The sequence below is a fragment of the Accipiter gentilis genome, chromosome 8, assembly GCF_929443795.1.
Source record: "Accipiter gentilis chromosome 8, bAccGen1.1, whole genome shotgun sequence".
NCBI lineage: Eukaryota > Metazoa > Chordata > Aves > Accipitriformes > Accipitridae > Astur > Astur gentilis.
This window is the reverse complement of record NC_064887.1, coordinates 8,102,465-8,119,082: the sequence shown is the minus strand read 5'-3', so window position 1 is coordinate 8,119,082 and position 16,618 is coordinate 8,102,465. Positions and strand designations below refer to the sequence as shown.

Below are 16,618 nucleotides of genomic sequence, written 5' to 3'. Positions count from 1 at the left end.
TTGGGGGAGGAATGAGAAACAACTCTTCTTCCCAGCACTTCCCACTTTGAATAATGAATGTCCAGATTACAGTATGGGCAGCTGAGATGAGAATGTTTGTGGGGGATGAATGACCAGCTGGTGGTTATCAGTGTGTATCTTCAGAGCACAGCAAATACACACGAGAAACTCTTCTCACTAACATGATCCATCAAAATAGATCCTGCCCTTTGGAACCAAGTAAGACCCCACTTGTCTGTTGAACTAAAGTGTAGTAAAGCCAACAAAAAAATGTGAAGGTAGTCAAACGATGCAACACTGAATAGAGAGATAGCAGCAGCAGCAATCTCGAACGCCTACAGCGTATAACTCCTGTTCACCAGCGATTACTCCCTTGCACGCGTGCTCTTCGCCAGGTCAGTGGTAAGTGCTCAGCAATTACTCATAACACGTCTGTTCTGTTCATTTTACTAGATGGGTAGGAAATTAATTTTCATTCATGATCCCCGTTCAGTTTTTCTCATGCCTTTTAACAGATTTTGCAACTACTTAACTAATCTTGCATTATTTTTTTTCCTTTTCTGCCTTTACTGATTTGGTATTTGCAGACCTTTTTTTACGTTCTTCCACATTAATATCCTGAAGGAAAAAAAAAAAAAAAAAAAAAAAGAAGAAGAAAATCTCCTCTGTGCTAATACTTACTGTCAGAAGTATGTGAGTAGGACCAAAACAATCTGGTGCAATAACCAGTATCTTACTCTGTACATCACTAAGAACGGGTTTTCTTACTTTCATCTAAACAGAAGCGTGCCAGATCTTTCAGTGGCATCTCCAGAGCTGCCAAGAGAACTGCCTGTGGAGTGCATCAAAGAGCCAGATGTCCCTCCGGGGGGAACTGTTTTCCACAACACGCTAGATTACTGTGATCTCCAACCAAAAGTGGAAATAGAGGAACGATGCCAGAAAGAAAGGGCAAATGGCACCCTACTAGTCCTTTTATTTTTAAATTACAAAAATATTCAAGGAGGAAGAAGTATGAGAAAGGCAAAAAAGCATTTTTTGAAGGAAAAATCTATTTAAAAAAAATAATCTCGAAAGTTACAAGAATAAAGCTCATCAAGAAAAGTAATAGTTTTGGCAGACAGCATAATTTCTTTACTTCTTTCATGACTCGCTAGCAATGAAACCAGCAGTTATTAAAGCTACAGAATAAACAGGGACACTGACCATGGCTTGACAAATACAGAAACAAACCCTAAGAAAATTACAAACTTATCTTAATTTTTTAAATGTATATTCAACAGGTATTAAGTCTTAGACATAGTTCACTCCTTGGTTGAAAGCAGCAAACAGGGAAAATTATTCTGGTGAAATGAAGATGTTAATTTGGGGTGTTGCTCATCACTGCACAGCAGTTATCTCTCCACATGCACTCTGAGATAACCTGTGCAAAGAGTTATCATGTTTGTAGCACATTAGTTTCCCAGAGAAGAATGTTATCATTCCCTACCAGCTAATATGTGACACATTACATTAAAATACACTCCTGCCATAACTTTTTTGTAATGTTATCATAAAATGCAATTTATTTAATGTTACTTAAAAAAAGCTCCTAGGAGGCAATTATGAAAAAATAACAGCTTTAAAAATCTACTGAAAAAAGTTTAAGGTATTACCGAGTCTCAAAACCAAAGGGAATACTTATTACAACTTAAGTCTGTGATCTACCATAGCTCCTGATCTCAGATATGCTATGTAGAACTTTGTAAATGCTGGGGTTTAGCAATAATACGTTTTTGTGAGAATGTGCAGCTTTTAATTTTTAACAACAAAATTGGCCACCTCTGGCCGAAGTGCTGATCATCAAAAGTGTTGATCGCAGAGCTCAATATTTTTTGATCTCTGGAAAGCGTTTGATCTATATGATACCTATTTACACCTCAAAATATGTATTGCCTTTTGGGGGGAGGTGGGGCCCAAAGGAGAAAGCCAACCCCTAAGTGAGAGATGGCAGCTGTTCCCAACAGGAGGTGTTTCATCATTACAATGACTGGTATTATCTCATTGTTTCTTTATGTACCTCCTGCTCGTGTATTATGTTGTTTCACATTTTTGTTGTGAATGATCTACTGCGGTCAACTTTGGATCCATGATTACGCAAGATCCCTCCCTACCACACCATGAACATAAACAAACAAAAAAGCTATGATGCTAAATACTTTAGAAAAAACGTAACTATTCCTTTAATATTTAAAGGAACTAAACAATTTAGTAAGCTAAGAGCATCTCTGGTGCCCAGTCCCTAAAGGGGGCACAAGGCAGCGGCATTCGTTGGCTCCCAAACTGTCATGTTGCATTTTCCAACGTGAACTGGTTCAAAGTGATTCCTACTCTTACCTAGCAGAGGAAGAGTTTGCAAAGAATTGAAGAACTGAAGAGGAATTAAAGGAAGAACTTAGCAAAGAATTGATGATTCTGAGCAATAAGAGTCCTCAGCATTTCCATTAAAAATCACAGCACAACACAGCACTGCTGCCTGCTGCCCTTGGCCTCGATCCAGCAGAAAGGCTCTAAAAGAGCAGAGGAATTCAGTCTCCTTTCTCTCTCCACTCAGGAAAGTGGCAACTGGCATGGCTTTAAAAGACATGGACACCACCTACCTACCAGTCATCACTGAAACCAAATATTAACTGGTCTATGCCTGTCCTCGGTTGTGGTATCAATTTTCAGTTACCTACTGGAATCAAACTGATGATACAATCTGATAGGATGAATAGCTCTGCATACATCCCCAAATTAATCTATCTTCTCAAGACATTGTGAATAAAATAAAAACGTCAAGCAGTCATAGCATAGTATAGTTGCAGAAAGAGTAACTAAATCCAAAATGCTCATTCTAGCTCTTTTTTTGTTAATCAAGTAGGAAGGAAACTAATGCAGAGCAAGCTGCATATTGTACATTGTAGTGTACTCCTGGAATGTGCAAAGAGGGACACCTGATGCTATGTTTTGAATGGGTTTTCTATTTTCAAACAAAAATTGAAAGCTCTCCTTTGCTTTGCTTTTCTTAAACTCTCCCCAGCAACTTAAGGTTAATTAATAATTGTAATTAGCAAATATGTCTAGTGCACTAAAGGGCAAATTCTCTTCCATACAGAGAGAACTTTGCTCTCAAATGTACGTATAAAATGTATTAAAATAAATATAAAAAATTGCATAGGATTTTAGATCAATTTTTGCTTATTTTTTGTACCAACATAAATAAAAGAGATCTATTTATTTGTTACAGTCTTACTCATAAGTATCCCTGGCGTTACGTTTAATTTTTATACACTGGTGGGAAAACTTTGGAAAAGTTCTTCCTAAAATGAGGCCCTTTGGCACATGGTGCCCACTATGCTTCTTGTAACAGAAAGGCTGCACTGGAGATGTTTTTTGCTGTATCATCTCAGCCTGCCTGCTCAGAAAGCAGCAGCAGGACAAAATTGCTAACCTCTTCTAAAATATGTATTCCCTTTCAGTCTGAACTGGTGTTCAGTCCACAACTGGGATGCTTTTGGGCCAAAAAAGCTTGCTTTATTTATAGCCAGATACTTCCCAAGGCCAACCTTATTTTAAGAAACTTTAAAACTTCAGAAATGGGTGTGAAAAAAAAGTAACTTCTTTCCTGAGCATGAAGAAAACAATGATGAATATTAAATATGCAAGATTTCAGATTATTTTTAATAATATATACTGTGCAAAGTCAACATAAGACTCATTAAAATGTTAATGTAAAAATAACATTTTTGTATTAGCTATCTACATTTTTTAAAAAAGTAAAAGCTGAGGCCATGAAATGGTATATTAAAATAAGCCTGCTATCCATAGTCTCCATAATACAGAGTTATGGTCTTACCCACATTGGTAGGCTCATAACTGTTGACTCAAACACAAGGGGGAATGAGCAACAGATACAAGGCATGGTTTAACGACATAGAAAGCAGCCTGAATCAAATGATGTAGATATATTCTTTAGTAACCACATACTAAATATCCAGGAATTCAGATGCAATAAGCATGATTTTATCCACTCTTTCTTTATGCGAGAGTAAAGCCTACATAAATGGGTTATCTATCTCTTCATAAAACATGGAAGATCTAATTTCATCCTGCAAGGTTCCAACAGATTAAGTAAATACTTTATAACCCCATTTAGTCTGAAACACATCCCTCTAGAAACTCATTAATCCGTCCTTTCAGATACCACTGGACACCAGGCAAAATCATTGGTAAAAGTATAAATAAAATATACCTGGACCCCTTGCTAAAAAACTGTACTAAAAAAGGAAAACGCAAGATGCGCTTGCACATCAGTGGTAGTTTTGATTATTGCCTATTACATTTGAAAGGTATGTAATACATGATTTGCTAAGGAATACCCAAGGCTTGCTACAGGTAGATTTAATAATAACCTAGATGAGAACAGACAGTATGTATAGTTACTTTACAGATGTTAGTAAAGTGGGAAAAGCTACAAGCACATTGGAAGTCAGTAAAAGAATTCAGGTTAATCTTCACAAATCGGAGAAATGTCTTGACAAGTAAAATGCAATTCAACAAGGTCAATGAAAGTCTCCAAGTAGGAGGAACAATTGCACAAATACAGAATAAGAATCAAGCAGTAAGGGAAGAAGAAAAGTCATGATGTGAAGACGACAAGCATCATATTGGGATGAGTAAATAGAAGCATGGTTTGTACAACATAAAATAATCCTCTTTCTGTATTTAGCACTGAGAAGGCAGTTTTAGGCACAGTGCATCAGTAAAGATGTGGACCAATTACAGAAGGACCACATGAAGGTTGCAATAATAAGTGTCTACAGAAGGACAAGCTACAAGGAAAGGCTGAAAGAGTCACAGTTGCTTAGTTTAAGAAAACTGTGGGAAAACATAACAGTGCCATTTAAGTCCAAAGAGCACAGCAGCAGAAAGGAAAAGAATACCTCATTGCCTACTGAGTGAACCAAGATATAATTATCATTGATTGCGGCAAGAGAAACTTCAGTTTAATATTGGTTTGAACTGCCTAAAGGGAGTGAAAGTCAAGTACTGGAACTGGTTATGGAGAAACGCTGAGAAACCTCCCTCTCACCAAAGATTAGATCAGACAACCATCAGTCAGGAACGACGCAGGTACAACTGAACCTTCTGACCAGGCATAGACTGAACACTGTCATCTGCAGCTCTCCAAGACCCACAGTCAGAACGGTAACAAAAAGGAGAGGCGAGAGGTCAAAGCAGAGTCATCCTAAACCAAAGGAAGAGGATGGGCATCTGCACTTCTGCAAGGAGACTTTGTCCCAATTGGGCACCCTGCAGTACCAAGGAGATTCATTCACACCTTTCAGCTGCATTTTGGTACAAAAAACTCTGACTGCCAGCTCAATGCTTTCTTCTGACAGTTGATTTAGATGCATAGATGCAGCTAAATTTCTCTACAGCTTCAATTCCATCTGGCATTAGACTTCACTGGTGCAGTTGTGGACTTCCTGTAGCTAGATGGACCTGTGAATGACTTCTTTCTCCTTCCTCGAAACAGTCCAAAAAGTCTGTCTTGACTACCTGTTCTTCTGCCTTCACCTCTTTTGCCCAGGACACTACAGAGTTTTATTCTTTCACCTTTTCTATTCAACAAATTTAATACACTACGCTGTAGTTCGAGTACAGTGGGATAGAACTTGCTTTAGGATTTGGTTTTATAGTGGGGACTTAAAATATATGCTTACAAATGTATAAGTTTAGTTAATTCCCGTGGTTTTAATATTTATTTTTTTCAGATGACCTTAAAGCATTGCTATAGGCATATAAAACGATGCACTGAAAACCTTAAACACATCGACAGAGAGACTACTTTCTATTTATAGTTGAATATTATGGAGACATTCATATCTTACTAATCATGATCAGATTAAAATGCATTATCTGCTGGTTTTTAGTTTTCCGAATTTGGACATTTTTAGACTACCAACATGCAATTACCTTGAAGAACATAAATATTTAAGCAGGGATAGTTTACCTTTTCTGGTGGGTGTATAATAAACAGTTTAACCATCATCTATATACAGGCTGTTTTGTTCTCCATCTAAAGAGACAATCACCTTTTATCCTTTTCCTTTTTTCTTCGTTTCAGTGCTATTAGGAAACTATTCACAAGTGCAACCCCGAACAATACTATGCAGTAATTATGACTAGATGAGAAAGAGATGCAAACAATTACTGAGCCCATTTTGAAACCCTACACTAATAAAGTCATTAGATGCTGCCCTTGCCATGAGCCTTCTAAAAGCTTCTGAAGTTACAAGAACACACAGCATTGTTCGTTAGGACAATCGCTGCTGGCAGAATGCAAACCTTGAGTTAAACCATGCTGCAAATTGATCTTGACATTCTGCTAAGACCGCCACTAAAATCAAAAGCAAAGGAGAAAAGGAGAAAATGAGCGGGTGGGATGTAATCATGGAACAGAAGGGTTCCCTCCTCACCTTCTTTCCTCTTCCTCCTCAAAACAAACCATACAAAAAATGACAAACTTGCCCGGTGTTTGAGAAACTTTATTTTTAAAACATTAATTAGACTTTTGACCTGTTTTTATTGACTGGCACTGTATTGCTATTAAAGTAAATAAAATAAAATATTGCAAAATACAATAGAAAAGGTTTTCACACCGTTCTGTGAAACCTGTTAAGGATTTAGTGCCTAAAGAACATGTCCAACAGTTTTGCAAGCAACATATACAGAACCTACGGTCACTCCTGAAGAGGCAGTGAGAAATTAACTCGCCAAGTCCAGCTCTCCCAGGCCCCACACCTGCAATATATTTGCCGAAGGATCAAACAGGATTGGGGAGCTGGAGTAATATGGTCAACTGGTCTTCATCCAGGCATGCATCATTCAGTAGGTTAGTATTAAGGGTCAGCAACTGTGAATACTGCTAATTACTTGATGACGGAAATCACCAGTGAAGACAACCTGCTGCTGAGAAGTGCTTTAGTCAATTAACTCTTTCCTAAGCTTAAGCAAAGTGAAAAACTATCATTTGAACATTAAAACTAACAAGTACTTGTCATCAGAGCTGAGAAAAGTTGGCAACACCTTGAAATACAGCGCCCAAGGGCAACGATATCAAAAGCTAAAAAGCTTCTACAGACATTTGAGTCAGTGTTTTATGGTTTTGGCATTGCTTTGGTTGGCAAACATTATATACACTGGAAATCTGCTTATGTTATGCATAATCTATGTTTGTAAATGCTGTGTGTACAAACATATGGGTATGTGTGCATATGTAGGTATATATGTATGTGTACATATATTCCCTATATATCTGTTCTGGATACAAACATATTATATTAATGCATATTAATGAATTAACAAAAATGGTTAGGCATGTGCTTACATACATATATACACACATATATATATATATATATATATATATATATAAAAAACACCTCCCATACACACGCACATAATTTTATTAGAATAATGGTATTTAGTCAACTCTTTGAAGTCAGAAAGTGCCAGAATTACAGCTGCTCATGTCTGGCTCTCCTGCTTATCTATCCCGTAACCTCTCTGGAAACCTAAGGAATAGCTTAGCCCATGCCATGGCCCAATGCAGCTAGTGAGCTGCTGCAGCTGCATGCTCAGACCAAAAGGTAGGGCCAGAATTGTTAACACCACTGCCGTCAAACACCACTACTGCTGACCTCACACGTCCCATAAGCGTATTTCTGCTGTTTGGAGTGGCATGATAGCAAATGTCTATAGCAAGCAATGGAAAGGAAATAATGATTTTTAAGCTCATTATTCACCCCAAATTGAGTGGAGTACAACAAGAAAGTAAAAGATACACCTGTAGCTTTGTGGGGTTCTTTCCTCCTTTGACCATGGACAACATAATATTGAAAACAGTTGCACACTAAGATAAAGTCTAAACTATACATGATAAAGCTTTCAAGTAGATTCTTTAACAGTATTTTAAAAACACCATGCTATTTTCCTAAATGAAGGGTAATTATTTTATTATATTATTTCATGTCTTCTATTATGATTTTTTAATTCTAGTAATAAAGATTCATAATTTGCAGCACTTACCCAAAGTAATTGCTCCCTTTCCTGCAAACCTTATGTCAGAGGCAATTAAAAGCTGTGGAAGCTAAAATAAAACATCCTCTTAAATGTATTAACTAGAGTTCTCCTTCAGTTTGAGAAAGTAACAGTCCTGGGTGGCCATAGTTAGAAATTTTTCAAAATCTGACTCCCAAAGTCGTAATGCTAATGCTCTTGCACTACTGATGACAGTTACCCTGGCGCTTGCTCACAGCCTTTTACTTCTAGTCCTACCTACAGACGACTCTTCACTCTGTTGCAATGGGTGTTGAAGAACAAGATCAAGAGATTCCAGCTGAAAAGTGCTAGTGTACAGTAATGCAGTATTGAAAGCACATCCCTACATCAGTGTCAGTCAAAGAACATACTAAAAAAAAAAAAAAAAAAAAAAAAATCAGGAAAAATGATGATTTTGGAGCTGTTTTTGTTCTACAGCGTTCAGGATAGACCCCCATTTCATTAATGAGAAGAATGGAAACTACTGTTAAGACTGTTTTTGGAACAGAATGACATCCATAGATGTTAGAAAGAGGACAGAAAAGAACAAGAAAAAGAATCAGAATATTCAAGATTTTTTGGATTATATGAGGAAAATATTTATATCTGTCTGAATTTATTCATGCCATGCTACAGTAATGAAAACCTGTTTTTTACTACTGACATTGACGTGTCCCTACTGATTGCTGTAAATAAAGTGGGCCTGATTCCTCTGCCTTCCCACCCTGGCTTTCCCAGTAATGCAATTTTAACAGAAGTAAGTTACTCTTGGGCTACACCAGCACGCAAAAAGCAGTTACTTCTGTTGTTGCCGTTGTCTTCTCACTATTCAAATAAAAAGCTACGTGCAACTGTATTCATAGGGATACAGAACAGGCTCCAAGACCACTGTTGTTGTGTCACATAATGACAGGTAGTAATTAAACAGAGGTACCAAGTATTTATTTATGCGAATGCCCACAGTGCACTGGCACTTTCCAAAGGGAGAAGGAAGCATGACATCCTCTCTGAAGAAACCACAATCTAAGGAGGAGGATGTGACACTAAACACAACCGAGAAATTATACTAATTCGAGCCAGCATGCCTTGTTTACCCCTTGATATTTTTTGACCTCACTGTTAATATGACAGTTGCTTTGTTATTGTTAATAGAAAGCAAAAAATGAAGGCTTAAAAACCCTATCGTACTGCACAATCGGTGACTAGGTTCACTGAGAATAGCTATAAAGCCTTAAACAAGCCCTTTATTTTGTGTTTTAAGAAGTGTCATAAGGAGTTAATAGGACACAGCTGTACAGGCTCTTTCTAATAAGCAGCTTCTGTCGCTTTGGTCACCACAGGTGTCTCTGTAACCTGCAAACTCTTATTACTAGTGTATCAAAGTTGTGCTACTTAATAGATTTCTTTAGTAAAACACAACAAAGCAATTACATGGCTGTTGATCGTCAGTCATAAAAAAACCCCTCAAACACAGTTTTTCAAAAGAAACTACACTGCAATTTTTTGTCATTGTAAAATAAAAGAAACTAGAGAAGTAAATAGAAAAGCGAACAATAGAACAGCAGGTAGTCAACTGAACTTAGCCACTACAGATGGTTTAGAAATAGTGTTTCCTTCTACACCAACTTGAGGGATAAAAGAAAAGGAGGAGGCTCCTTACTGCCCGTGAATGGCAATACCAAAAGACTTAAGCAACTTTCCAGTCTATGTATTTGGTCCCATGAAAGAACCTAGATGTTTCTTTTTCCTCTCTCTCTGTTTTCTTTTTTCCAAACATTTTATCTGTTTTTGCAACTGCTTTTTTTATTAATCTTTAACTCTTCTCTAGAATAACTTAAACTTGAAACACAGCTGCTGATTTGTCCAATGATGAAATGCAGAAGGTTGAGTGAGGAATTCCTGTGAAACACAAGTGTCATTTAAAAAATGTTTTAGAAAGAGAGATTGTTCTGTTCTCCATGCCTACTTTCAGTAATGAAATATTAACTATAATTTACATATTTAAGAATAGGAATGCATGAATGCTCTATTCTAGCAAGCCACAAGAGAAAGAAACATAAATATTTACTTCTAATTGTTCAATAATCAATGGAATTGTGTAAAAAAAGTGGCAACCTTATCCCAGCCCAAATGATCATTGCACATTTTGTTCAGAATAACTTTATAGTAATATACGCAAGACACTATCCTGCCAAGCAGTCATCTTCTGTGTAAATAAAGGTGATGAAATAAGGTCCAAGTTAGAAAACTAAACAAGTCTTATTTCTAAATGTAATAAGTATAATCATAAAATCAGTATTTTCAATAGATTATGATCAACTGATAACTAAAGAAGAAAGAGATCTTTATATAAAGATAAGAAAAATTGTTGGCAACACACAAAAGATGTAGAAGGAGGTGGAATCTACAGGTTTTTAATTTCTTTACTCATCAGCAAACTGCTAGTCTCTCTAAGACATAGGATAGTTTTTGTTATATTAAAACCTATCAGAATGCCTGAACATTACCAAAGGAACATTCTATAAGAAAACTGTGGTTCAAAACAGTTCACATGCATTGCAAGCTTTTAATTTTTTGCATAATCTGTTTTTAATATTAATAACATGAATGTTATTTTTTAATAAGATTTTCATTAACAGCAGTAGTTATTATCCCAGACAGTTCTAATGCAGTTACACCTGCATCCATACAACTATTTTTTCCTGCACAGGAATAAGAAGTCACTTTGTAATGAAAACAAGGACAGTCCAATTCTTAGTGAACATCAGCCAGCACAGCTTCATCGACCAGCTAAGTACGAGCATGAAGTTTTTCGTTCAAATAGATATCAAGCAACAAAAGATTTGATACCCAGAGATGACACAGAGATAAGGATCCTCCTTGAGAGGAAGGCTGCTCCGCTCACAGTCCAAAGAGTCTTACCTTGCTCTGTTTGCTTCTTTTGTCATGTCCCATGCCCAGGTTATGAAGTTCTGACTCAGATAGGAGACAATAGATTCAGCACAAAGCATTTGTGAGCAGAAAACGTTGGTTAGTACACTTTCGTCATGGTGGAGGTAGATAGCAAGAAGCTTTCTCTGAAAAGACACGAGAAAAGATCACTGAAAACTTCCTCAGGATATTTAGTAATTTAAAATTACTGCTGCAGATTTGTGTGTTAGTAAGCTGTATGGTGTTTATTGAGGGGGCTGAGTATCTCTCAACATGCACACACAGGGAAAAAAACCCCAGTAGATTTCGAATCAAATGGTCCATCCCTCCAAATCTGTGAATCTTCTCAATGCTTCCTAATATTTTGTTTCAGGTACCAAAATGCAATATATTATATGCTTAGAACATGAAAACAACAGCATTTGAATGAAAACCAAAAACCTTATTAACAGACTTAGCTTAAGAAATGAGTGAACTTTTTTGCCTTGCTGCCCAATAAAGATAACATTCAGAACAATTCCCTGAGCAAGGAACACACCTCTTGATACAACAGCATCTACAATACAAAACGATTATAAATAACCTGAAGAACTGACAATGTATTGTTATCACCCTGTCTGTAGCCAAATGAGTATGTAACAATACAGCTGCCTACAGTCCCAAAGCCTGCGACATTACATGCTGGATGTTTTGGCAGCTCTCCATCCAGCCGTATGATGTGGGGAGGCCCACAGCACATCAGCTTCTCACCTACGTCGTAAGTCGATGTGTAGCTGGTCAAAAGGCCGCGTATCAGCCCAGCTGGCTACATCTCTCGTGGAGCTGAGAAGCAAGGTAGCCACCCCAGCACAGCAAATGTAGGACGCAAGGGAAGGCGTACAGGAGACACGGATCACATCCCATATTGAGTTTGTGAGCACTCATATATCTCATCGTAGTTACCACGTTAGCGAAGACTAGATAAGGATGGTGCTTGCGGCTTCTTGAAACAAAATATTCTGTGCCGTGTTTTTCTGAAACCCTATCAAGTAATATTTGAGCTTTGCTGCCAGCAGCACAGAGCTCTGCTGTGTCCCCATGATAATCTCAGACTCCCTTTTGGAAAGTGAGTCTGTGTATGTAAATATAGAAAGAAAACTGAGAAAAATACAGGGAAACCATAAGCTAGTTTAGGACCATGATCCTATATCTGGTATTCAATGAATTACAAATACCATTCAGAAAATTACAACTTTCCACTCCCCCATACCTATATATATATTACTTACTTTATTTTAAAATCCTGCTTGAACATATTTGCTGAGACAATATGGTAAATGCTATTTTCAGACTTTTATTTAAAGTCATCTCAAATCTCTTCATCAGAAGTAACACGGAATACTAGATATTGATGTGTATTAATATAGCAAGACATGGGATGCAATTTTGAGACAAGCCGTCTTTGTAAAAAGCCTGTAAGGCTATCACCTCATATACTGACTTTGGATAAAACTTAATGACTGTTTATAAAAAGAAGAATACATTTGAAGATTAGACTTTGGGAAAGGGATTAGTAATTTGCATTAATGCTTGTCTAATTTAATTTAAATGTTCTTCAGAACCATGTACACATGTGCCAGGAAAGACCATTAATAAGCCCAACATGCAGAGATCCATATAAGTGCAGCCAACAATGTTGACTGAAACTAAACTTGAAAATCCAGGGCACTGATGCACAATATCAAGCAATAAAACAGCATTTCTGTGGTGATATTTAATTTAAAAAGAAGAAAGAGGCAGGGGAAGATCAGGCACTGTCTGTTTTTGAGGATCAGCCATTCTGCATTTCAAAGCGTCGATCCCTGCAATATCCAGGTTACTGTGCTAGAATCTCGACTATTATATAGCAGTTGTAAGAGAGGGAGGGCAAAGATGTGTTTACTCAGTGATTAGGGCCTTAGAATAAGCCTCTAGCTCCTAGAGAGACAGCTCACCACTTATTCATTTGGACCAATTCACAAAGCCTAGAAAGATTAAACATCCATGCTGAGAAGACAAGCGAATGCAGACGGTGAAAAAGAAATAAAAATTCTTTAAAAACTCTGAGATGACTTCATTATTTTTTCCACAAGGAAACTTTAGGAAAGTGTTTAGTTAGAGAAAAACCCACATTGACCTCTCTCTAAACCCTTAATCTTTCCTTTGTGGTGGCACTGCTTTGTGGTAAGCGGATGGCTTTGCTCTCCTCTTTTCACTGGGAGCGGATAGAAAAAAAGGCTCTTGAGAAACACTTTTACTTCCAAAGAAACAACCCCATGAAACTGTTAAATATGAGATTCCATACAACTGAATGTTTCAAAATATGTACAGTTTTAGGCTTAAAGATTTAGGGACAAATTTTAGTAAACAAACCGGCACGTACACAATAGATGTTTACACTGAGCTACTTCACAAGTGAATGTAATTTTTGTTGCATCAACAAATCTCACCATGCAAAGATTAAACTCCATCACATACAAAAGACTGTACTTGTATCTGATAATTCATCCAAAATGTTAAAGTCAGACATAGGCATACTGCTAGGACAAATGAAAAGAGTTAGCAGGAGGAACTGAAGTGTGGAAACATGATTTTGAAAAATCTTAGGGGAAAACAGGGATATTTTTTCCTTGGAAAAGCCTCACAGCTTGGAGTTTGTTGTTGTTGCTGTGTGGTTTTTTGGTTTTGGGTTTCTCTGGTTTTGTGGTTGTTGGTTTTTTTACTAATCCATGGTAGTATAGTATATATTTATAAGCAGGTTTTTGTTGGGTTTATTTCAAGCCTTTGAAAAATCAGAGTAAATTCTAGAATTCTATGATGACTAATACAGGGAATTTTTTAGTCAATACTAATAAAATAGGCTTACTAAACTGTTGAACAGTCTTGACTTCCATAAAAGAAGCCTACTAATGTAGCACTAGTCTGTTCTGTATTGGCTTTCTCAAAAATGTAATGACTCGGGGCTTATATATTTAGCGTAAAATTTTAACCAAGAAAAAAATCCAACATGGAAGAACTTTTACTAGTCCCTCTGAAGCTATGGGACACTGAAAAGGTTCTAAGTACTGAATAGTTGATGGACTTCCAAAGGCCTTTGGACTTCATGAACTTAAGCCATCAAGAGATGTATTTTTCAGAGTATGTTCATGCTGAAGACCAGGCAGTCATACACTGGAATTTTCAGAACGGGCCTGGATTTACAAACATACTCGGGAGTGTAAGTCTCATCAATATCAATAAGACTTAAGGCCCTAAAAGCTTGAACTCTAAGCTCCAGGTTTCATTTTATTTCAGAAGAAAAAGGGCCATGGGAAGAGGTGCTACCTGTTTTCAGCACCTTGGCTATCTAAACACCTTAAAAAATCCATACCTCAAGCATTGTATTCTGCAACCTCTGTTGCATTCAGACTGCATGAGACTCAGTTGTGTCTCTGCTCCCTTGCCTCACACCCACCACTATGTATTTGCAGCCCTCATCTGCCTGATTTTGATCTGTTGATGGAATACGCCTGGCACGTGGCACCCTGGAAGGAAATGCGGGCTCTAGGTTGACACTGTTCTGCAGCAGGGCAGCCTCCTGAGAGGCACAGTCCCCCCAGAAGTAGCCTTGCACAATGAAACCTCTCTGCCACATCATCCAGAGTGTAGCAGCCTCCTGCCACATAAACTGATGTACCTGACAAAGAGATCTGACATGCACATACTGTCCCACACACGAGACAAACACATTAAAGATCTGTCCTGTAACGGCTGTGCCATCCACTTGGCCGTTTTTGCATTTTGGAACTTCAGAAAAGTTAATGCACTTCGTACTGAATTAGAAGAAATGAAGGAAAAGTTGTCACTGAGGCAGAAACACACAGAGATCTTCATGAGGTTGAGAGACTAAATTGATACTCACTGCATAATGAAATATCCAGCCAGTTCCTAACAATGTGAGTAACTTAGATACCTCAGAAGAATATGAACTTGAATGAGAATAGCAATACAGTCATAAGGGTCAGCAAAGCCACAGACCTGAATGGTTATTTTTGAATCTCAGGTATACAAGTTCTAGTAATGACTGAGACAAAAACGTTCACGATGTAACATCTGCTAGGGGCATGACTGTTCTTTCAAGCTGGTAGGCTAACAAATCAAGATCTTAATTTTTCATCTAGGTTTTATGTAGTGAGAGCTAATTCAAATGAACAAAGGGACAAACTTGCACATCTTTAAGCCCTAGAAGTGTACAGTCTGACCCACCTGTCTAAGGAGATCTTGGAGATCATATATATGATCAGCTTTCTTGGACACAGCAACTCTATCATGTACAACCCTTTTTTCCCTGAGCAGAATGCAAACCTTCTCTAACACCAAGGCAATACACACCTTTGAATTTACTCCACCTTAAAAAAAGGGTCAAAGCAGGAATAGGGCAGATGGAGATTCACGGGAAGCCTTGTCTCTGTATTACACATAACAGAACAAAACCAGTTGAAGATAAGCATTATTAAATTGCCCTGCACCAGTCAAAAGAAAGGAGACAGACACCAAAGACGGAGAGACAAGGGGCACTAACCAGCCTCTAGCCTTGTAGAAGAGGATCCAAACTAAACTGTACCCCACAGCTTCCTAAAATGGGAGTGAGATGATCCCTGTTAATAGTCTGATCTGGTCTTTTGTATCATATGTGGCATAAGACATTCCTAAACTAATTCCTAATTTAATCTTTCAGTAATTTTATCTTTCAGTAAAACATCTAGTCTCAAAAAATCATCGGTGATGGAGAATCCATATGAACCATGGTAAGCTGTTCAAATGGCTAATCACTCTCCCAGGTAAAGGTGTGTTTTATTTTAAGCTTGATATAGTCTACTTTCATCTTCCAACTATTTGATCCTATTATACTGTTGTATCCCTATTTCAATCAGCTGAACTTGTAGTGATATCTTACATAATGCAAAGAGTATCCAGTAATTAAAACCAAACTCAAGAAAGATCTGTAAGTCATAGGCTTTGCAAGAGGAGGAAATGTAGAGTGTGGCAGACAATTTCAAAAAACCTCCATTATTTAATATCAAGTACAGAGGATGCTGAAGAGAGACCCATATCCAGGACTAACCTTTCAGATATGAAAGATTAAGCTATTCTTCACATATGAAGAATACAAGGTGTGTAGGCACATGGTGAGACTACTAAGCTGGCATGTTGTAGCAAAAATTTCTAAGCCATAATTATCTGCAAGTTCAGAATTAATTTAAGAATGAAAGGCCAGAACTGCTAACACATACATCAGGCAAGACTGGAAAGAAAATGTAGGTGACTAACAGGGGACTTAACTGGAATTTATGTACTGACATCTACCATAGTGTAGCTGCTTTACTCTTCCTGGGAACTTAAGAGTTATACTTCTATACCTCTCCTCTACAGTTTCAACCAGACCATGTAGATTAGCATTCAGGTTATTTATATTTAATTGGAATCTGTAAAGTAGTAATTTCTCCATCTAGGACCCTCAGACAACTCAACTACAGATGCATTTTCAAAGCACACCTAGGAT

At 37.5% G+C, this 16,618-nt stretch overlaps 1 protein-coding gene across 1 annotated transcript in view; it reads right to left on the bottom strand.

Moving 5' to 3' along the window:
• Positions 1-16,618, bottom strand: part of FAF1 (Fas associated factor 1) — a 170,693-nt gene that overhangs the window by 33,624 nt on the left and 120,451 nt on the right. Inside the window, exon 13 of the mRNA XM_049808217.1 lies at positions 11,050-11,204. Within this exon, the coding sequence (XP_049664174.1) occupies positions 11,050-11,204 (155 nt within the window). The remainder of the gene's footprint in view (positions 1-11,049; positions 11,205-16,618) is intronic.